Raw genomic sequence first — 24,362 nt, forward strand, 5'->3', positions numbered from 1 at the left:
CATCTACGGCAATTAATTTAAAGGGACTGATAACACGCTTTTCACAGGGACTAATTTGATCCTCAAACAGTTTACAAGATGCAATGAAACATTGTATGCAGAATCTGATTTGAAAAATCCTGAGGAACTCTCTAAGTATTTAGGCAGAGCAGCTCTTCTCTCCTTACAGGAGGAGGCTGCTTTGCAACTGACCTCTGAAGTCTCTCAGGAGGAATTATTTATCGATTTGTCGGTATTACTACATGGCAAGGCTGCGGGAGATGACTCTATACCCGTGGAATTTTATGAACAGTTTAAGAACATTGTGTTACCTGTGTTTGCTAAGGTCATACAAGAGATCGGCACCACAGGGACCACTCCTCCAACATGGGACAACTCTAATATTGTTTTTTTTTTAAATGGCAAGCCTCCTGATGAATGCGGTTCGTGCCGGTCTATTTCGCTCATTAACATGCATGCCAAACTTTATGCTAATGTGCTGGCTAACCGTCAAGCTCCCTTGATGCCGGGTCTGGTCTCAGGACAGCAACATGGCTTTATAGTGGGCCGAGGAACTACTGTACACACAAACACTGCAATCACTGCCTTTGATTATGCTAATCTCGGATTTCCATATCAATTAGACAATTCAACATCATGGCAGTTTAAATTGCTTTACATATTAAAGATGTTAGGATAGCAGCAAAGTATTACATAGATAGGCACACTTGAAAACTAAGTCTTAATTATTTTTTGTCTCTTATACTCCCTTATCTCTAGGCAAAGAAGTCACAATGGATCTTTGGCCAAATAGATTGCGAAAGCAATTCAGTTTAGAATGGAAAAAAAGTTAAGGAGCTGATATATCTATGAAGAACAAATGTGAATCATTAGCTTCTTTAAGCACTGCTTCACTAGCAGACATCTGTATAGCAGTAACATGGTAATCCAAGCACATGTTCACCAAACGCTACTATGTAGATTTTGTCAGTCAAAAGAAGTGAACGTGAGGCAAGCAGTATTGAAGCATTTATTTGCAATTGCCCTCATATACACTTCTCACTCTCTGTGTAAGAATGATACTACTACACAGGATCGGAATTTAAAATAGTTCCATAGTGCAAAGAAACAAGTTAATTACCTGTAACAATAGTTTTGCTGCTTTCAGTTATTCTAGGTTCACACATAACTCTCTCACCTCACCAACAAAACAGACAAAAGTTTTAAAGAATCATTTTAAACTATCCTTACTACCACTAACCGTCAAAGCAGGAAAAAAAGCCAAAAAGGAAGGCGATGTAGTTGGGTACTGTGGGATTATGGTCAATGTCCTCAGGTTACAAAGACTCCGCTTATGGTTGATGCACAGAGTACTGTGCTTATTTAGACTGGCATTTTGTTCTTGGACCCAACGCTAGATGGTGGAAAAATGCAGAACACAGCAATATAGAATGGCCTCATGCACAAATGTATTGTTACAATTAAATAGGTTGTTCCATACCTATTAATATATATTGCTAAATAATCATTACATTTCCTGTGCACCAAACAAGTGTAGGTTAGGCTGTTTTTTCTTAAAGACCAAAGATGAGTACCAGATTGAGAGACGCAGATGGGTTCATTGTTTGGCATTGACTTGTAAACATATTGAAAGGAAACTATGGATTGGGAGTAACAGCGGCGATAAGGTAGTTTGTGTTGCACCAATAACAACAATTCAGTTAGATTTGACTCAGTGTTTGGTTGGGATTCTGTGAGGAAATCGGCAGGGGATCAGGCATAGAGCCAGTCAGAGCTGGAAGCTATGGAGCATAGAATGATAGAAAGTGGAATTTCTCAACCAGTACAGCTCTTAACTGATGCGCCTCTTACTCCATTCTATGTCCTTCCCTTTATTTTTATATTGAGGGGTAGTGATTGTTGCTTGTTCCTGTAGGAGTTCAGGGAATCTTATTACCATGAGGTTTCATACAAACCAGCAAAAGAGGCACGGAATCGGCACTGGTGGTTGTCCGGAATGACTTACGTTCGCGAGTCGACAGTGGACGAGCAGCATTTTTGGTGCTGCTCGACATGTCGGCCGCGTTCGACACTGTGAACCATTCTACATTGATCAGGCGACTAGAAGATAGCGGGGTGGCCGGCATGGCTCGGGACTGGCTAGTCTCATACCTCCATAATAGACATCAAGTAGTGACCCTGCCTCATTTCATGTCTGATACCAGAATGGTAGGGCAAGGCGTCCCCCAGGGCTCAGCAATCAGCCCCATTTTGTTTAACCTCTACCTCTGCCCCCTGATCAAGTTGATTAAATCTTTTGGTATTACAGTAATAAATTATGCAGATGACACAGAACTTATCTTCTCTTTTGAAGGTAAGGATGCTGTCTCTACAGAGACCTTTCACCGCTGTATGCTAGCCACGGCGGACTGGCTAAGGGAAAATTCCCTCCAGTTTAATGGATCAAAGACAGAGGTGCTGCATTGCTCACTAGATAAAATCCCACGTCCCCTGCCCATTGATTTCTGGCCTCCCACTACCATGGTTACTGTTGAGCCAGCGGATGCTGCTTGCAACCTGGGAGTTATTTTTGGTCCGCATCTACAATTGGAAGCCTATGTGAATAAGACCATTGGCACCTGTATGATGCTGCTAAGAACGCTGCGTAAAATTCTCCCCATGCTACCGGTGCTGGCTAGACCTGAGGTAGTGCGTAGTATCATACTCAGTAGATTAGACTATTGTAACGCACTGCTTCTAGGTGGCCCTAGTTCTCTGATTACACATTTGCAGCGGATCCAGAATATGGCAGCCAAGTTGGCCCTTTCACGTGCGCGCTCTGCTTCGTCATCTTTGGCACTCAGGGACCTTCATTGGCTGCCTCTACATCAGTGGATCTGCTTCAAGGCTGCTTACATTGTTTTCAGAGCACTTCATGGACTGGGGCCCATTGCACTTCAGAATAGATTTAACTGGTACTCGGCAGCTAGGCCCTTACGCTCCTCCACTGCTTTTTTGGTGGCAGTCCCCCGAATTCTGAGGACACAAATGGGTGGTCGCTCCTTTGGCTTCACTGCCGCCAAATTATAGAATGCTCTTCCGCCTTCTTTAAGGAAGCTGAACGAGTTGACCCTTTTTAAAAAGGGTCTGAAGTCCCATCTCTTTCCTAGGGCTGTGTAATCCTCCTCTGTATGTGATGCCGTGATTTGAGTCAAAGCGCCAGGATACCCTCCGGGTGACAGTATACGCTATATAAGTACGCTATACATACTATACATACAAGAGCTGCAAGAAGCCCTAAGTTGTATTATCAGAGACTGTATATGAGCATAAAGTTACCTCTTGGCTCTGTGCTTTGTCGTTTGGTGACATAGTTTTATGGAAGCCGTCATAAAATTGGTTACGGATTTTTAGTGCTGTCAGAAGCAACTCTTCTATCTATGCTGATGACAACAGGACTAATTAACCATCTAGAAAATTCAGTGAGTTAAATCTCTGTTTTCATATGTGGTGAATGGCAGGTCATGGGTTAGATTCCTAGCAAGGGGGATTCAGCCGTCCATTTTCCAAGCTCTACAATGGTGCAAATCCCTGGAAACATGCTGGGCCTTGCAAAGTAGTGGCAATTTGTGGTAGAACGTGGGCACAGCCGCTTCAATCCGTGACAACATGCTGGCCCAGGGAAAATGTTCATAATACTTACAGCATGTCCGACCTGCCAAGGTGTTGGTAATTTCCTAATAAAATGTGTCCTGTTTTAATGGGGTGCAAGGAATCCTTGATCTAGCTGAAAAAAAAGTTCTGAGTACAAAGAAAGAAAAATGTTTACCCAAATGGAACAACCAAACAAGTATAGTAGAACAAATATAGACTCAAATTGAGGCAAGATGGCGCCTGCGTGTGTGGACACGTAAGCTGACCTCTCCGGCTACTCCACAGGGCTAGGAGCAGAGGAGCCAGGGAACGGGCTGTCAGTGCCGCGCATGAATGCTGCAGGACCAGAGAAATTATCGATAACCGGACTTGTGAATTTCTATGTTACTGGGAGGCGAAAACTATAGGAAGTTCTATCTTTCTTGGAAACTTCGATATCGCCGAGACAATCGTCGATGCCCGACATTTTTTCGACGTTTGCTGCCTGCTCCACTAAGCTCAGGCTAACCTGTTGGGCTGCTACCTTCACAGGTGCCGGTGGTTTACGGCAGCTGCAGTGTGCTGCTATTCGAGTGAGGTGTAACGGACAAGCAATGCCGCCGAAAGGCACTCTAGGGAAGCAGCAGAAGGTTCAAGAGGCACTCGGCGGAGAGATGGATTCAGAGCGCGGAAAGAACTCTAAAGTTGTTGCCGTGGAGGTAACGGAGAAGCGCCAGTACAATGCTGGTAAGAGTAAAAATGTTACCGAAACCAGAACTATTCCCCCAATTTTTTCCGCTGCAGAGGAGAAACGCAGAGGAACAAATATTACTCCTTCGCTGCAAACTTTGTTACACTAGGGTAACGCGGAAGAGGCATTAAAGGCTGGTCCCGATATAGAGGGTGAAGATATAAATGACACGGTAAATAATGAGGTACTACCTGAAATAAATGCAGCAATTAATGTAACGGTAACGGCAGCAACAGGGGATAATGCCTCAACCCCTTCTCGAGGCTCAACGTGCAGAGATATCCAGACTAATGATTCTTCTATGAGTCACAAACGCGCTTTACAGCCAGAGGATACGTTACTGTTGCCACACACTCAGCAACAAGATCACCCTACCTCTAGTATTATAGTACAAAAACAAGCAGGGTTACAGACACAGGCCCCACCGGAAGCACAGTCTTTGGGAACTGATGCGGAATCAGCTGACTTTTACTCTCTTTCTGAGAATTCAGCCTCATCCTGTGAAGACCTAACAGCACAGTATTCTAAGCAAATGCGTATGGCTGATGGAAGTGACTCGGAGCCAGATGACTTCACAGATAATAACGAGGATAGTTTAGCGACAGTACGGGATGTTGGAGAATCATCAAGGGAGGAAGAGGCCTCTGGTGGGCATCAGCCGCACCCGGCTCACACTGGGGCAAGCGCATTTGCGGAGGAAGATATTACATTGTCCACAATCTATCAAACTATCCTAAGTCACATGGATAAAACGGAGCAGGAGAGTCACCGAATACAGAATTCTTGTCTGAATCTGCAAAACTCTATACAGCGGCTCACAAAATCCCAATCTGACTTTGGGGAAAGATTTACGGAGGTCGAGACAAGAGTTTCGAATATTGAGGATGAACTAGCCCGGCAAAAGACCGCGACTGAATCACTTAGTGCGAATAAAAGTGATATACAGTGGAAAATGGCAGATTTTGAAAATCGTGCACGTCGGAACAATTTAAGGATTATGCAGATTCCGGAAGGAAAAGAGGGGCAGGATCCGCATAAATTTATCATTGAACTATTCAGAAAAGGTTTTCCTGAGATTACCAAATGGGACTGGGAGAGAGAAATAGAGAGGTCGCACAGATTCCCTTTTAATATTCGTCTTCGCTCCGGACATACTGACTCTAGGCCCAGACCTTTTATTGTGGCATTTAATCGCTTCCTGGCTAGGGAGGAAGTGTTTTTGCATACACGGCCTAATAAGAAACTTATTGGGGAAGGGTTTGAATTCTTTGCTTCGCCTGATTATTGCAAATACACCATGGAGAACCGCTGGCTTTTGCGCCAGTTGGTCACTCAGTTTCAGAGCAAGGGGGCGCAATCATATATAATGAATCCTGCGAAATTGAAAGTTATGTATAAAGAGAACACACGATTTTTTACTCGTGTGGCTGCGGCAAAGGAATTTTGACAGGCTATGTAGGACATTCAGGTCCCATTGAAAGGGATGTAATATATGTTGGTTAATTGGTAAAGTTTATGAAGCCTTTTAGTCCTTTGGCTGTATTTAGTCCCTTTTTTTTTTTGTTTTTTGTTTTTGTTGTTCTATGGCTATGTCTCAAAGGAGAAAAGAGAAAGGGGGAAGGGATAAGGGGGGAAAGAAAAAAGGGGGGAAAGAAAAAAAAAAAGTCCTGTGGGTTAATGGCAGGGGGGCTGGGAAGCTTTCCATCTTCAGGACCGTGAGTCCTAACGCCTTGGTAATGGGGGGGAGGTAGGGGGGGGGGTTTGGAGTGGGGGAGGTTGGGTGGTAAGGGTGGGGTGGGGACTTCGGGGAGTTTGGTGGTGGGTAAAGGGGGTAAAAAACACGTTGGAAACAGGAGACCGCATTAAGGGAAAAAAAAGTGATTACTATTTTTTTTTATCTGTATCTGAGACTTATATCTCAAATCTCTATAGATCACCTGACTGTTACTATATATGCTGATGTCACGAAGTATTAAGATATGTGCTATGAATGTATCCGGCCTCAATAATATAAACAAAAGGAAGAGGGTTGCATTAGAGATTCGACATATCCAACCAGATATCGTGTGTCTTCAAGAGACACACTTATCTTGGAACAATAGATTTCTAGTTTCTGATTTAGGTTACTCACTTATTGCTGCTTCACAACAAACAACTATGACTCGTGGGGTAATGATTTTAGCCAAGACACAATATTGTGGTACAGTGCGCACTTTAACTGACAAATGGGGTAGATGGGTTATTGCGCAATTAAATATCGGGGGGGGGGGTCTCAAATCACTCTGTGTTCAATTTATGGTTCAAACCTAGATGAGGCGGAAGTTCTACAAGGATTAAATATTGAACTAGCAAACTGGATTGCACCTTTGATAGTATGTGGGCACTTTAATATTAACTTGAATACAGCAGAGCTTCATGCCGGGCCTGATAAATATAAGGGGCGTACGCCACGGGTGTTCAAAGCTCTTCATAATTTACTAGTTGATCATGGTTTAGTTGATGTTTGGGGTAAGTTATATCCAACGCTTCCGGGATATACGTTCTATTCATTTCCCCATAAGAAAATGGCCCGGCTAGATTACTTTTTTGCACCCCTCTCATTATTGATTGGGGCTTCTGCACAATTGTACCCAAGGATATCATCTGATCACTCGCTAATAGTAATAGAAATACCCAAGTTAAAGATCGTTAATAAGCGCTCTGGATTTACTTTTGATAGGAAACTATGCTTAGATCAATTTAGAACACACATGTCAAAGTGGATAATGGACTTCATTTATACTAATTTGCATTCTGTCACCATAGATATGGTATGGGAGACATTTAAAGCATGTTTTAGAGGGGAGGTTTTGAGTTATGGGCACTATCACCAGAACAAGTTGAGGGCGGAAACACAAGATTTATATATCGCACTAAAAACGGCGGAGGAGCAATTCACAAAGGAAATTCCCAAAACTGACAACCATCTCAGAATTGAAGAATCTGAAGATATAGTGGCACGATGCCGCGCCAAGATATCGGGGGTCTGGAGAAAGGAGATTGCCAAGAAATATTTGGTATATAAACGACAATCTCATGAGTATGGGGAGACAATTGGGAGATCTTTAGCCTTACGGTTAAAAATGCAGGAGTCATCACGTTTGATTACTAAATTAAAAGATAAACACGGTAATACTCATGAAGATCCTGAGAAAATACTTGCTATTTTACACCAATTTTATATGGAATTATACATTCAGGAAAAAGTTTGGTGTGCAGACTCATTACCAGACCTAGGCACCTTTTCAAAATTAACAGACAGTGATAAAGAATGGTTAGACAGCCCGTTTACTAGGGAGGAATTGGCAGTAGCTATAAAAAAATTGCCATATGGGAAGGCTGCGGGCCCGGACTGTATCCCAGGGGGAAGTATATAAATTGTTTTTTGATAATTTAAAACACGTTATGCTGGAGACTTTTAGAGCTGCACAATCGGGCAGGGCACCGAAATCATGGGATGATGCCACAATCGTGGTTTTTGTAAAAAAGGGTAAATCTTCGGAGCTGCTCGGCTCATATCGTCCGATTTCGTTGCTTAATTGTGACAGTAAACTTTATTCTAAAATTCTCGCAAATTGCATCTCTAAGGTTATTACTCCATTAGTTGCCCTGAGTCAACATGGATTTATTCTAAGCAGAGGGACAGTTACACATATAAATAAAGTTATTACGCTATTTGACATTGCACAGGCAGATAAACGCCAATTAGGATTAATCCTATTAGATGCTGAGAAAGCGTTTGACCGCGTAGAGTGGCAATATTTATGGGAGGTTATGCGGAGAGCCGGATTTGGAGAAAACTTCTTAACTGCTATTCAGGTGTTGTACACCGCTCCAAATGCAAGAATATCTGCCATGGGTATTAAATCAGAAATGATCAAAATTACAAGGTGGACTAGGCAAGGATGTCCCTGTTCTCCGTTACTTTTTGCTTTATTCATTAACCCTTTTTTAAATAAACTGTCTAGTAGTCCGCATATTAAGCCATTTACTGTGCAAAATTGTGAGCACTCAGTTTTCGCATATGCGGACGATATCGCAGTGGCAACAGTGAATCCTGCTGAAGCATTAGTAGAGATTGAGCGATTGGCCCAGGAATTTGGTACAGTCTCTGGTTACAAACTAAACTCTTCTAAAACTCAGGTTTTATGTACTGACAATATACAAATTGACGATCCTAGAGTCACATCGGAAGTCGCATATCTAGGTATAAAAATTAGAACGAATATGAAAGACATAGTTGATTTTAACTGGAATACCACAATACAACATATAAAACAGGCCTTCGATAGATGGGGGCGGTTGCAGATGACTGTAGTAGGAAGAGGTAATATCATTAAAATGAGTATTCTAGCAAAAGTGTTATATTTATTTAGGGCGATTCCCCTTGAGATTCCAGTTAATTATTTGCAACAGCTACAATCTGCATGTGCTAAATTTGTGTGGGCCCTGGGGAAACCGCACCGTGCGATGAAATTTATGACACTTCCGATTGAAAGAGGAGGTCAAGGGATTCCCGACTTTTTGCTTTACTATTATGTATGTTTTTTGCAAAGACTTCGACTTCTTTTAACTCGGGAACCGGTAGAGGATCCTGCGGAAGCGCCGTCTATATTCTTTCTATTGTTGGGGATCAAGCTAGCGGTTGTTTAATGAAGGAATTGGAAGGTAATTATTATAAAAGTACCCGTTTTAAAGTGCTGGAAGCAGCCTTTAAAATCTGGAGAAAGGTATCCAGATTGATGAAATTAGAGAAGATTACATACTACATACCTTTCAATGCGGATAAAATATTACCGTCGGTCTTCTGGGACCGGGTTGCTAAAAACTGGTCAGAAAAGGGTATACTGTTAATTGGTGATCTGTTTACAACTACTGGGCTTATATACACATATAAAGAATTAACATTAAGATATAACTTATCGCATACGTCTTTTTTCAAATATCTTCAACTGCGTGATTTCTGTATTCGAAAGCATATTCAACCCGTTTCTAATGAACTGATCGAGGCAATTCGCACCCGGAAAAAAATTGGTATCTTGTATATAATGTTGATGGAGTATAGACCAGATGACTTACAGAAATATAATGGTTATTGGCAGGTTCAGCTGGGGGAACAGGATCTGTCAATAAGAGATGCGATCATGATGTCCAAAAAAACTTTTTTGTCTGCTAATATTAAAGCTCAATTTTACAAAACTTTATTTAGATTGTATTACACTCCAGAACGGATGGCAAAGTTGGGTACACAGTATGATGGCAAATGTTTTCGGTGTGGTAGTGATAATGCTGACAGTATACATATATTCTTTAGCTGTAGTAAATTGCATCAATTCTTGACTGATATAGAAAAGTTTCTAACCATGATTACTCATACTACTGTTAAGATCTCCCCAGCTCTTATGTTATTAGGGATAGGACAGAACGTCGGAAAAGGTACAACTCTTTGCAGACATAAGCATTTCTTATTTGTAGCCATGACCACTGCTCGCCTGTGTATAGCATCAGACTGGTTACAACCGGCAGCCCCAGCTTTTGAAGCTGGCGAGCAAAACTATATAATTTATATGAATTAGAATGGAGCCTTTATGCCTTAAAGGGGGTAAAAAAACGGCAATTAGGTATGTTGATATGGGGGGCTATTAACGCACATTTAGAGATGTGACAAGCTTAGGGCTATATAACTAATGTTGTTGATATCTAAATATTTGATGTCATAATTGTCGTTTTTCTTGTTTTTGTATGTTTGCTGTCACCTGTTCCAACTGTGGAATAAAAAATAAAAAATAATAAAAACCAAACAAGTATAGTGACCTCTGCAGCTTATGACAAAGTTTAATATTGTTCTGAACACAATCACCAACAACTTAGCCCACCCCACCCCTAGAAGTTTGAACTAGTAGCAACAAAGATTATGAGCTAATATGGTACACAGGGTAGTCCTCATTTAGTGTTAATCACCATTTATAGCAAAAGCATTTTATGACATCTTTATGGGCTGATAACTGCCCTGCCGCCTGTCAAGACTTATGAGTGAGGCATGATCATTTGCAAGGAAAGCTCAAGGTCATGTAATGGATTACACCAAAGAGAACATCACCCGTTTTTTCATCTACGCAAAAAATTCTGAATAAGGAAAACAAAACTGAAGCAGGAGAATCTCCCAAGAACTAAAAACAAAATCTGTGATGGCGTCACTCCCTTCTATTCTAATATCTACCACACACCCCAGGGACTATAAGGAGAAGTTCTGTCTGATTCCCATCTCAGTTCCCAGAAACAGTAGAAGTATTTATAGTAGAGTTTGATTTGAAAACTGCAGAGACTTGTAATGGTGCCTGAACGGGGGGCGGAGCTAGCGAGCGCGAAGAATGGCTGCTTAGTTCCCGAGCTCCGCCGGCGCCACCACTAAAATCCTACATAATCCTGCATTGACCCTATGTGAACTTCACCCTCGACTCCCACACTGTTGCTGATGAAACGGGTGACGGTCCGGTCCGCTTGAAGGGACCCAGCTTCGCTCCTAACGTCAGCGAGAGGCTTGAATACCGGAGCGACGTGCAGGCCCGCAGACCACGGCCTCGAGTGGTACCGCCGCCCGGACTGCGTGAAGGGACGTGCGGCTACTGTGAAGCACCGCCAGCCGGCGGCCCCCCTTTTCACATACCGGACAGCTGCGGATGCGGCGGGAGTAGGCAGGCGTCACTCCGATAGCCCAGGGGCAGCTGACCGCTATCACAGAGCACCCACGAGACGTATGCGGAGCCCGGATCGCTGGTAAGCAGAGGGCCACAAGGCGCCATTTTTGACGCGATCAAGATTGCACGCGAGGGAGGCTGCAGTGACTTCATCGGTAGCGGGAAGCTAGCGAGGTGGGGGTGCGGAGGAGTGGCGGCTCACTGAGGTAGGGGTGCCTTGACCTCCCCCCCTGTATTAAAACTACCGGAGAGAGGCGGCAGATTCAGCTGTGTAGCTGAGGCGGTTGAGATAACTGCGGCGGCCCGCTCCACTCTCCGACCTGCTGGAGCACGCACTAGCTGCTACATTGGAGGGCAAATCGGCGACATCCCCACGATTCGACAGGGACAACGCTGCTGCGGGGTGTGACACACTGCGACCTTCCCCTGCGAAGCAGACTTCCTTCGCGCACTTTCAGGGAGCTGAGGGGGTGTGCTGACCCATCAATACCCTGCTGGGACACTTGCGAACCCCTGGACGCAAAGCTACAGGTTTGCACTACGACGGTCCTCTTGACACCAGCGCTTTCACCTCGGCTGCGCGAAGCGGGCACGATCCACTTCCAGGCATGGGGTAAGGGGACAGGACTCAGAGCAAGCTCCCCTTCTCACAGAGGCGACTGCCCGCGCCGAGCCCCCCCGGCGCCGCGTGACGGCGAGATGCATGCGGGAGAAGCGCGAGAAGACGACTTGGATATAAAGACTATGCTCCGCGTCATGGAGCAGAATATACAGTCGAACATAGCGGCTCTGGGAACCAAGATGGACGCCATGTCCTATCGAATGGACCGCATGGCGGAACGCCTTGATAAGCACTCGGAACGGCACGACATGGCTGAACGGCGGATCACAGAGGTGCAGGAGGCCCAGACGGAGTTGGACACAGCGATACGGCGGGCGGAGACACTCATCAGAACACTCCAGGATAAGACGGAGGATTTGGAGGCTAGGTCCCGTCGCTGCAACCTACGCATCACCGGCCTTCCGGAGACTACTCAGACGGGGAAGATGGAACTCTTTGTAGAAAAACTGCCCACCACCCTACTGGGCGACGGAGTGTTCTCGTCGATGTTCGTAGTGGAACGCGCACACCGCATGCTTGGCCCACAGCCTAATCCGGGGCTCCCTCCACGTCCAGTCATAGCGAAACTATTAAACTATCGGGACAGGGACACGGCACTGAGGCTGGCATGAAACAAGGGGAACCTGCAATATGAGGGGTCGGCGATTTCCATTTTTCCGGATTTTACAGCTCGAGTTCAGGAGGCAAGGAAGCATTTCGCCCCTCACAAAAAACGCCTCAGAGACATGGGCCTCGATTATGCATTGTTATACCCGGCTAAGATGCGAGTGAATAGGCAGGGCCACTCACATTTTTTCACTGACCCAGCGGAGCTGCAGAAAGCCTTGAAATCGTGGGCCAAGGAACAGAAAGAAAGGCTACCTGATCAACAAAAGGAGGCGGACAGTGGCCAATTGTATGAACAGGACTGAGGGGGGGACTCCAAGCCAAGAGAATGGCGAACTCAAGCAGCGGAATTAGAAACACTCGAGTAGGGAGGATTCTGGCCCGTGGCTGATCCCACCAGAGACATTGTGACAGATAAGTGGGGCTGGGGTTCCAGGGTGAAGACAGACTACCACGGGTTGTGAATTCTCCTGAACATATGCTGTGAACTCTCCTAGTGCGTTAGCGGGTCGCCGGATTGTGACATTGTGGGGGGAGGGGGGTCAGGGGGTGGGGGGAACAGGTATGAGTTGGCTGGAAGATATTCTGCAACAGACTATGGGTTGATGTTTTGATGACTTCCGGGTGGTGCATGGCGGGGGGAAGGGGGCTGGGCACTGGAGATGAGAGTTGTGCGCAGAGTACGAGAAGCCTTGCTACCATTGCCCCCGAGCGTTTTGCACACGGGTTGTTGAATTTGTTGCTGGGGAGGGCTGGGTGGGAAGGGGACATGCAAGGCCAAATTGGGGTGGGTCTGCTGTGGGTGGAGGGGGGAATGTTGGGGACTGTAATTGGGCTGATGTTGTTGCTTTGTTCGACTGCTGTTGCGCTACTGGATGTCTACTGGTTTGATCCTTTTGTGCACGCTACTGCCACATACGCGCTGCCTAGCCTGTCTGACCTTGTCCCTCCAGGACACCCGAGCTTTTTTCGACTTCACTGCATTACACTTACCGCACGACGAGGCGATGGCTGAAGCCAATAGTACACAGAGGGGTGCTGCTCCAGATCACCTGCGGGTGCTGACGTGGAACGTCAGGGGCCTCAACGACTTTAGGAAACTGCGTAAGGTCCTCAGTTATCTGCGTAGACACCACATAGACCTGGCTCTCCTGCAAGAGACTCATTTGCCTATTAACAGCAAAATGTTGACACATAAAGGTTTAGCGGGTAATAGTGTGGGGGCGGGCTTCACTACCCACTCACGGGGAACGCTCACATGGGCCAATCCACGCTCCAAACTCACTTTGACGTTACTAGAGGCGGACCCTGAGGGCCGATTTGTAATCTGTAGGTGTTGTGGAAAGGGACGTGACTTAGTAGTGATGAATGTATATGGCCCGAATTACGATTGCCCTGACTTCTATACAGAGTTGGCCCAGAGGTGCAAATCATATGACTACACTAACTTGCTCTGGGGCGGAGATTTCAATTTATTTCTAGATCTGAATCTTGATAGGTCGGCGGGACCCCCTCGGGCCCTCTCTGCAGCCGCCTCGGTGGTACGGGCTGAGTTACTACAGTTGGATCTCCTTGATGTGTGGCGAGATCGACACCATTCCAGAGGGGGATTCACACACTACTCCGCTTATCATGCACTTCACACCCGAATAGATTACTGGTTAGCATCACGATAGCTCTCCAATAGTGTAAGGGATTGCCTGATACTGCCGCGCACTTTGTCTGATCACTCTCCTCTCCTCCTGCTGCTGGAGAAGCCAATGCATAGAATTCCACCCTTTACGTGGCGTTTCCCCCCGTACTCCCTATTAGATGAGGTCTTTCGTGGTGAGATCGCTCAGGAAATTGATGGCTTTTTTTAAACTAATGTGGGCTCAGTGGAGAGCATTCAGACGCTATGGGAGGCGTTCAAGGTTTATGTTCGCGGGATAGTCATGGCCAACTACTCCAGTGTCCTGTAATCGATTAGGCAGAGACTCCAACATCTTGAGACACAGCTGGCTGGCCTGGAGGAGAGGCAGCGGGCGGATCCTGGGGGCGATGCCCTGGAGCAAATTAGACAGCTGGTGACGGAATACAACGCAGAAGCATACAGGGAGGTGCAACATATGGGTAAATACGCCACTGCCCGCACCTATGGCGAAGGTGATAGACCTGGCTCTCTCCTGGCCAAATTAGTCCGCAGTGAGAGGCGACAACTGAGGGTGGGTGAGCTGGTGTCGAGTACGGGGGAGACCCTTACCGAGGAGGGGCAGATCCTCGAGGAATTCAGGCACTATTACTCCACCCTTTGAGTCTAGGTCGACGGGAATGGAGGAGGCAATTGACGACTACTTTAGTTATATACAAATGCCACAGCTGTCCAACTCGCAGAGAGAATTCCTCATGATGCCCATTCAAAAGGAGGAAATAGTGGAGGCGCTTGAGAGCATGCGGTCAGGTAGTGCCCCTGGGGCCGACGGGTTAACTGTTGGCTTTTACAAGGCCTTCAAAGACCAGTTGCTGCCCTTCCTCTCCAAGCTATTTGACGACATATGCATGGAAGGTAGCATGCCCGCCACCATGCGGGAAGCCCTCATTGTAACGCTCCTGAAACCCGGGCAGCCCTCCACGGAGTGCGGCTCATACAGACCACTGTCCCTGATAAATGTCGACGCGAAACTCTATGCCAAAGTCCTAGCGACACGCCTTGCATTACTCGCTCCGGAACTAGTAGCCCCGGAACAGGCCGGATTTATCCCGTCCAGGAACCTCACGTACAATATACGCACGGTGCTAGGAATGATGCAGCATGTGAAGCCAGAGAATAAGGCGCTGGCTGTCTTCCTCGATATGGAGAAGGCATTCGACTCCGTGGAGTGGCCCTATATGTCGAGAGTACTCAGGAAGATGGGGTTGGGCGAACCCTTTCTACAAATGATAGGCGCCTTGTACTACAAACCAACGGCCAGACTGCGGTTAGGTGATAGAGTCTCGGAAGTTTTCGGCATTTGCAGAGGCACCAGACAGGGCTGTCCCCTTTCGCCGTTGTTATATGCCGTGGTGGCGGAACCCTTAGCGTGTGCACTGAGGGAATACCATAGTCATGAAGGCGTCAGTTTCCCTACATACAAGATTTGCATCTCCACATACGCGGATGATACGCTCTTGTATATTAGAGACCCGGAGCTCAACCTTTCCCCCGTGCTGAGAGAAGTGGTTCAGTTCGGCGCGCTGTCCGGATTACAGGTGAATTGGAAGAAATCGGTGGCGTTCCCTCTGACCCCGGTGACAAGTAAATTTGTTATGGACTACCCGTTACAGTGGTCAAATGACCCGATAAGATACCTGGTCATACAGCTACATCCAGATCCGGACATCTTGATTAGAGAAAACTATGGCGTTGCCTACAATAAACTAACTGAGGATGTGGACAGATGGTGTAGACTGCCGTTATCACTGTCGGGTCGCATCGCTCTAATGAAGATGATTGTTCTCCCGAGGTTCTTATTCCTCTTCAACAATATCCCGGTGATTCTCTCTAGAGCCTTCTTTAAAATGTTGACGCAGACTCTCACACAGCTGGCTTGGGGAGGTAAACAGCCGCGGGTCCAGTGGCAAGTTCTGATGCTCCCATACGAGCAGGGTGGCCTAGGGGCCCCTGATATGGAGTTGTATTACAGGGTCGCGCAGGCGACTCACTTGCACACATGGATACATGGGAATCGTAAGATTCCGCATGTGGTGCTCGAGACTCTGTTCACAGAGCCCCTCCCCCCACCAGCTACGGTATTTGAGCCACCCACGCGTCGAGTAGGATTTCTGGATTCGATCTCATCGACGAATCACGCTTGGCACTCCCTGGCCAATAGACAGGAATGTACTCTCCTATGCTCCCCACTGGTACCAATTGAGTGGGCCGTGTGGCTGGCGCCACTACGGGAGAAAGGGGTCACGCGCGCCCTTAAACAATTAGGCATCTTGAAACTGGGAGACCTATTCAAGGACGGGACGGTGGTTACGTGGGAACAGGTTGCCCCTTCCCGATCCTCAGAGACGTTGCTGCACCGCTTTCACCTACACAGGGTCCGTACTGCGCTTCATGAGCTGCTGGGTCCGAATATGGCAGAGCCTCCCGAACTTCCGGAACTGACATATGTCATAAAAACGCCTTCGCCGAGACACTTGATCTCGCGGCTATACAAGTCAGGACAGCAACGTAGGGAACAGCCGCTCTTGAAAGCCCGACTGGCGTGGCAGCAGGACCTCAACACGCCAATCGACGACTCAATGTGGAAGTACTGCTGTCAAAACACTAGGAAAGTGTCACTTAACGCCAGGCACAGACGTATCCACTTTAAATTTCTGCAACGTGTGTACTATACCCCAGAACGCCTACATAGATACGGACTCAGACAGACGTCGGAGTGCGAACGTTGCCACGCACAGGTGGCGGATTTCCTACATCTGGCATGGTCTTGCCCAGGAGTTAACAAATTCTGGGAAGACGTCTTTCAGGAATTAGGATTGATCCTTGAGCTGGAGCTCCCGGTCGACCCGGCGCTGGCATTACTGGGTCACACAAAGACTTTGCCACTGGCGACACGTCGCCTAGCAGATATGGGGTTGCTACTAGCTCGGCGTGTGGTGGCACTATGCTGGATGCGAGGTCCGCTTCCGTCCAAACACAGATGGGCCAGGGATATGCTGTATAGCTGCACCCAGACACAACACTATAGCGAACTTCAACCCCCAGTTAGCAGACCGAACATTTTTTGGGGCCTGTACCTGACTTACAGATCCACTAAGGACACTGCGGAGGCGGCACAAGAGGAGACTGAGGAGAGGCAGGAAGGGGAGGAGGGCTCAGAGGATCTGTTGCACAGTATCTAATAGCTTGAGGGGGTCAGTAGACAAGACACATTGATCTTTGGGAACGCTGGAGGGGCACATGGCAAATAGATAACACTTGCACGGGGGGCACACAGTGTGGGGGTCTGGCGGGAGAGGGGAGGCATCGGGGGGGATGATAAGCAGTGGGCATCGAGTTGAGTAGGGTGGCACACTGATCCAGGCACAGAGTAATGGCGGAGGTAGGCGCATAGGCAGTCGGGGGGGGAGGAGGGGTTGGACGGGATTGTTGCGGGAGTTCGGTCAGATTCAGGTTGGGTTGACAGACACACACACTCAGCCGCATGATTCGCTACTTCACTGCATCCATTAATATACACTCACTCAGAAAGGGGGGGGGGCGGAGCGATTGGACTCAGCGTGCTTAGGATATAGACTGGGCAGCGCACTCTAGGATATTGTTTTTCATCTTCGTACTGTGATTGCCATGGTTTGCTGCCGGCCCCAGGGTTGTAGGCGAGAAGCTGTGTGTGTGTACTGCTACCTAATAAAAGTTTATAACCCCAAAAAAAAAAAATGGTGCCTGATCACTGGGCTATGCTAATTGTGCAGTAGAAGGTAAAATAGGATTTATAATGTTTCGAAAGCTGATTCAACATGCCTGGTATGTGTACTGTTGAAGATGCAAGCATATTTTTGCTATGTGGTGCCTTTTAGTGCTATTTTTCAAAGGACTAACTATCCAAACTGTCTGTTGTCTCATTAGAATTCCACAAATAGTAATTTGCAGAAAGCAATGACTTTTGTCGAGTCACCTGATAAGAGCAGACTAGGATACCTGCATTGTTGTATTGATTCCTGGCCTATTGAGCTTTGGAGAGAATAACATTGATTCCCAAGAAAGTGTAATGGCAGGAAACCTCAGCACAAAAAACACTTATGGAAAAGGTTTGGGGCATGTCTGAATTGAATCTTGGTAAACCACATGTAACACATTGGGCTGTTTGGATAGTGGGCATTCACTGTAGATAAAAGTTTCAGGTATGATCTGGCTGATCTTGGATGTTTCTACCCTACACCTGTAAACATTTTTAGACAATGAATGTTTTTATTTGGGTGATTAGATACCCACTGTTTTGGTATGATGATGGGTACATCAGAAACCACATCACATAAGATCATAATTGTTCTGTGCATCTTAAGCTATATGCAGCTGTAACATTGCTCATGTTTACAATCAGAAGAATGTGTCATAAATGCGGGTTTGTGTGTCTGAAACTCGAATGAAGGTAATCTGAACTACTCTGAGGTGACTGTGCTAAAAGTTTGCCATCTTGTGCGTCAGTATCCGTTATTGCTCTGTGGAACAGTTCACAATGAAGGCTCCTCCTACATGATAAGTGCTATCCGTGCAGAGGCAGTAAGGTGTCGTCTTCATTCTTTTCATGTTGACGGTCCAGTAGAATCTCTTTCTCTGAAGTAGAAGATCCAGAAACTGTTAAAGACACTCAAAACATGTGGGCCAAGGAGTTCTTGTCACAAAACCTTGACAGAACCTCCGTTAGTCTCTCTAAAACTACATCTAGTATGGTGCTGTTACTGGGTTCCTTTGTTTCGAATGCTTAAACTGTAGAAAGGATAAATGGAGTTGTTTGTGAATTGTTTGTAAGAAGGGCCAGGGTCATAGTGAGGGAGGAAGTAACAGGAATGTCGTTTTTTATCTTTTACCTTGAATCTTAAATACTTCCACAACTTTTACATCCCATTTCCTCAGTTTAAATTCGTTCCTCATTTAAAGCATTACAATGTTACTTTGACACTATAAACCAAGGCAAGTTTCTTGCAATTTATGACTTTCACAAATTTATACGCGAAAACATAACTGTAGACCCAAAAGCCATAGTTCATTAAGGCTGACGACTTCGATGTAACCTTTTCAAAATAAGAACATTACTTTCTATTCAGCTGCTTACATTTCCGGTGAAGATTTGCATCGAGAGCAAAACATTGCCACACTGTTGTCAAGTTTGTTGCCCGGAAGGAATTGCTACATTTACTTTGGTTTCCTTAGACATATGATGAACACCAGTGAGTCAATGTGTGTCCAGATTTCTCCAGTGGTGTTAACAGTAAACCGTATTCAATAATTCTCGTCTGACATTACTTAGAAGTTGAGATGCAAAAACTCTTACAAACAAACTCGTGGAGCAGTAAAACAAGTATTCCATTCTATTGTAAATGCGAGATGGCCGAAGTTCTCTTTTTTTGTAGGTCGAACCTACCAGACAGTGCAAGCTGTCTGGTGTGTTTTTTAAAGTCCGCCCATTGATTACCATTGGAGAGTTGTCATTCTCATTTGTTTGCTTCTTATTTCGATGGCTTGCCCTGTCCATCTTCTACATTTGTTCTTCCCCTGGAGAATAACCTCTTTACTTGTGTCCTTCCATTGCTCAACTTTAATTAAACTAATTTTGGTTAAGCACACCATGACGTGCATGCATTTTCCAGCTGTCTCTCTCATGTGCTGCTTCTCCCCCTTGTATTCTGTGTTGCTGTTTTGTCCATTCATGTCTCTTCTCTGTGTTGTGGTGCTCTTTCCCTCATTTTCGTCTCTCTAGCCCTCTTGTACGTCTCTCTCTCTCCCGTGTTTTGCTGCCTTCAATGTGTGCTTCTTGTCTCACCCACCATCCACTACCCTGAGCCTTTCTTCTATTGCCCCTTCTCACCTGTGGGCGCCCCTAAACTCCTCTTAAAGGTGAGACCTATTGGCTTTGCCAGTTTTCTAGTCATGATTTCAGAAATGTGTTAAAAGCTCACTTATTCCTGCCAGTACTTGCAAGGCATTTGCTCTTTATTTTGTATTCGCTTGTACATGATTCAATATAATTGCCTATATTGTTTAAAAAGCTTGTAGTATACCCTAAAACGAGATTTAAGCAGGGGATTTGTTTTGAAATCAATGCGTCAGATTTGTTTTAATTTTGATGCAAGTAGACAAGCTGTCTTCTGTGTGGGGAAAGTACATTAAGTGTCTGTCTCTTTTATCTTTAGAGCGTCTCTGGATTAAGACTAACGGACACATTTTTGAAGAGGACATATGAATATGACGACATAGCGCAAGTCTGTGTCATTTCTTCAAAAACCAAAATAGACAGTTGATTATCGACAAAGCATTGTCATTAGTTTTTATATATTCCGCCGTTCACGAGCATCCAGGAACAACATGGAACAGCTTTTTGAACTATCTCAACAATAGTTGAGGTGTGTAAAGACCAATAAACACTTTAGATCTGTCTGTAAACATTTTAAGCATGTTTTATTATTTAAACATCTTTTCTGTGAGACAGTCTGGAAATATTTTAAAATATTGTATATGTTTTTAATTGTTGCCTTTTTATGTAATATTTCAAAAATAAAATGTAATTTCATATTAGATATTAGTCCAATGCTCATTTATTCTCCTGTTTAAAACGGATTGTGTATTTGCCTACCGAAACCAGACGATTCCCCCGTGCAAATGCAATCCGATATAGACCACTTTAAGATCAAAAGAGCTGTTGCTGAAGAAATTACTGACATTTGGCAAAGTATTTGGTAGAGCACTTGATTTATTTCGTTTGTGGTTTGTGGTTTTTTTTGTAAATAAACTTTATTAGGGTTTTGCAGATCATATATCATAAGCGTTTATTGCATTATGAATATGTGAATGTCGACAATATAACATTGATGTATTTGCATACCCGGTCCCCAGAGATAAGTCATCATCCTCTTCTCCCCCCAGCCCACTGATAAGTCCGTAAAAAATCATTATTTGTTAGCGAAGAATGGCATGCCTATGTGTGCGCTAAGGAAAAGTGTGAGATAGTGAGTCCTCAATTCTGAGCCTTATATCTCAGCCTTTGCAAGTATAACGTGGCTTCCGTAGCATCAATGAAGAACCAATGCACCTTAACATAGAGCTAGGGTCGGTGATCCCGCAGGCGAAGCTATGAGGGTAGCGGATTCCGGGGTCGTAAAACTGTCTACCAATATATCCCAAGTCCGGGCTGCTTCTAGCATGCCCATCCCGCGTCTGTTTCCCCTCAGGAACAATCTCCCCTAGGAGGTCGGCCACTTCTCCATTTCTCTTCTCCGTGCAGTAACTCGGGACCGGGTCACACTGAAGCTCAGAAGTTGGGCGAGGTGGGAAGGATATTCCCACAAGGGAGTAGAGATTGCCCGTTTCTTAAAGATTATCGGTAAGCGAGTCACTAAATCAACAGGGAGTGCCGAGCCAGGGGTCTGACTTGGCTCCAAGAGGCCTCGTATGAGGGGAGCCCGTAATCTACACCCGCTGTTGTTGGGGCACACAAGACTGCTGTTGTTGGGGCACACAAGACTGCTGTTGTTGGGGCACACAAGACTGCTGTTGTTGGGGCACACAAGACTGCTGTTGTTGGGGCACACAAGACTGCTGCTGTTGGGGCACACAAGACTGCTGCTGTTGGGGCACACAAGACTGCTGTTGGGCCACATTATCGCCCTGCCGGGGACTACATCCCCCATCATCGTTTGCGGCGCGTACGCCACGCACCGTGTTTGAAGGGCCAGGAGGCTTTCAAAAAGGGGCCAGGGCTCCCGCAGTGCTGGAGCCCTAATCTACACACGCTGTTGTTGGGGCAGATGAGACTGGTGCTGTTGGGGCACATGAGACCGCTGTTGGGCCACATCATCGCCACATCATCGCCCTGCCAGGGACTACAACCTCCATCATCCTTTGTGGAGCGCACGCCGCGCACCGTGTTTGAAGTGCCAGGAGGCGTTCAAAAAGGGGCCAGAGGTCCCCCAGTGCGGGACGCATGTGGGCATCCCCGGGCCGCTCCCAGGCAAAGCCCGGCCCATCAGAGGCCAAGGAGGCCAGGCGGGCTACCCCATTGACCGGGTCAGATGGAAAATCCATCACTGGAACTATAATTGATAAATTACTGTTAAAGAGCTGAGGAGTTGCCTTGCCTGATTGGGGAGGGTTATTGTTTTGTTCTGAACTACATGACTCAACTATGAGTTAAAAGTTAGCAACTGGACAGGGGGTCGCGGGGACATTGGACGCTGTCCTGAAAAGGGCCGAATCCGTCCTAATACATGAGATCGAACTCACTGAAAGGAGGCTTTCTTTGGATCCTCAGTGTCCATCTATGCCAAATCCCCTGCTCTCTATCCCGCCACCTTCTAGTGGGCTGTAGACTGAAGAGATCACGGAGATCTCTCTCCTCTCAAATGGTTTAGCTGATGCAGGTTTGGGGGCAGCATTCGTGACAGTACCGGCAATTAGCGAGACTATGCCTGGGACTTCAGTTACTACTAGGGTTCAGAAGGCCAAGACGGGGCAGGTTCATATCCTTGCACCTCCATCTAAGAAAAGGAAAGGGCAAGGTAGTCACAAAACAGCTCAGACTACATGGAAACACATAGGTCGGAAACCCTCCCAGTCCCTTACTGAGCATGCTCAAGGTAAAACCTCGGCCCTGAACCTGGGGGCCACTGTGGAATCCTCAAATAAAATTCGAACAATGAGGATTCACCCTGTAAAATGGAACTAATGCTATCCCTTCTTCTTGATCCCATAATCCAAAAACGTACTCTTAACGAAGCCAGGCTAGCTAACCTGGAAACAATTTTATCAAGCTCCTTGCAATTACCAGTAGCGAGTCAGGGGATGAGGAGTGAGATCACTTTTCCCAGCAATCACCCAGGGCATGACAGCCTTGATCAGGGTCAAACGGATAAGAGTCAATTAAAATCCATTCAAGGCCCCTCTGCTAGGTCCAAGACGAGCACCAGTAATAAAGAGAGTGAAAGTGCAGTGCCCTATATTTTTATGGATGGCACTTCACAAGGACATGTCTTTCCTTTACCTAGTAGCAACATAAGTAGGGGTAACGATAAACAATTTGGGAGTGGCCTCCCCCCAAATCTGACAAGGAGACAGTCCCTTGTTCACAAGGCTCCTCAGAGCCCAGCTATAAATTTACATCTACCCCCAGAAGCGACGCCATACACTGTGGTGCGGGCAAACATTCCTATGCTGCAGATAGTAACAATGAGCATTGGACTGCTCTACAGAATAAATCCCTCCACTTCCTTAGTGCTAGGACTGGGAACAATATACATTTTTTGTTTTCGGAATATAAGATGGCACGCAGAATCAGCTTTGTGGGCCATTCTAGAAAGTTACCTAAAGGGGATTGCATTGTTACATCATTCAGGTCCCCGGACCTTGTTCATTCAATCCTGGAAACGGCGGGTAATGGGACAGTTAGATCAGATGAGCCAGCCATCCTACCCTTGGGGCACTTCTACCCGCCTCCTTCTTACCCACCATCCACTAACTCATGGCATATCCCCAGGGTGAAGGAGTACACCTATGCTAGCCACCCAAGATTTACCGTTCCGTCTAGTAATCGCTTCGACATCTTTAACACCCTGGATGATATTGATTAACAATCACACACGAGGAAGCAGTGTAGTTTGACTGGTGGGCATGTAAGGAAGTTGGGAGATAGGGTGATAATGCATGCAAACAGGCTGTATATCTTAGCAGAGGAGCCAAACCCTACACCCCCTGGGAAATATAAAGTCGTTGTAACCAATGATAAGGTGTCCCCTTCAGGAGTAGTGTTTCCAACTACGGATTCTTTAAGTGTTCATTCTATCAGGGACGAGGTCATACTTAGTTGTCCCATGCCTTGGGAGCAAACGTCCGCACTACCTGCACTTAACTTATGGCCCAAAGAATGGCAGCAGAGAAATTATGAAGCTGGCTACTCGCCTGATACTGGGGTAGCCAGTCTATCCTCTACCAATACGAAATTTGGGTGCAGCCTTGTATCCTGGAATATAGCTGGTTTACGCGCCAAGATCAGTAATCCCCGATGGTATGAATATATATTAAAATATGAAATTATCTGCCTACAGGAAATATGGCTAAAGGGTCCCATCTGTTTGCATGGCTATGGAGCATTTTATACCCAAGCGATAGGGAGATCTCATGGTAGAGCCAAAATCGGCTTTGTATTTATGTATCCAACAAGTTTAACTGTGTTAAAACCGAGTCTCACCTTGTTTCCCCCTATTATCAATGACTAACGTTGCATTCAACTGTCTCTTATTCAACAACATTGGTTAATTTCTATAATAATATTCCACCTGACACTGCCCCAAGGTG

At 46.0% G+C, this 24,362-nt stretch overlaps 1 protein-coding gene across 4 annotated transcripts in view; it reads left to right on the forward strand.

Annotated features, from left to right (window-relative positions):
• The window catches only part of TRAPPC13 (trafficking protein particle complex subunit 13), a 512,549-nt gene extending 491,958 nt beyond the window's left edge, over positions 1 to 20,591 (forward strand). For all 4 annotated transcript variants that reach the window (XM_078675160.1, XM_078675157.1, XM_078675158.1 and 1 more), the window contains one exon: positions 20,210 to 20,591. In XM_078675160.1, coding sequence (XP_078531286.1) covers positions 20,210 to 20,317 — 108 coding nt within the window. In that variant the 3' untranslated portion in view covers positions 20,318 to 20,591. The remainder of the gene's footprint in view (positions 1 to 20,209) is intronic.
• The last annotated feature ends 3,771 nt before the right edge of the window (positions 20,592 to 24,362 follow it).

The sequence above is a fragment of the Lissotriton helveticus genome, chromosome 2_1 (assembly GCF_964261635.1).
Source record: "Lissotriton helveticus chromosome 2_1, aLisHel1.1, whole genome shotgun sequence".
NCBI lineage: Eukaryota > Metazoa > Chordata > Amphibia > Caudata > Salamandridae > Lissotriton > Lissotriton helveticus.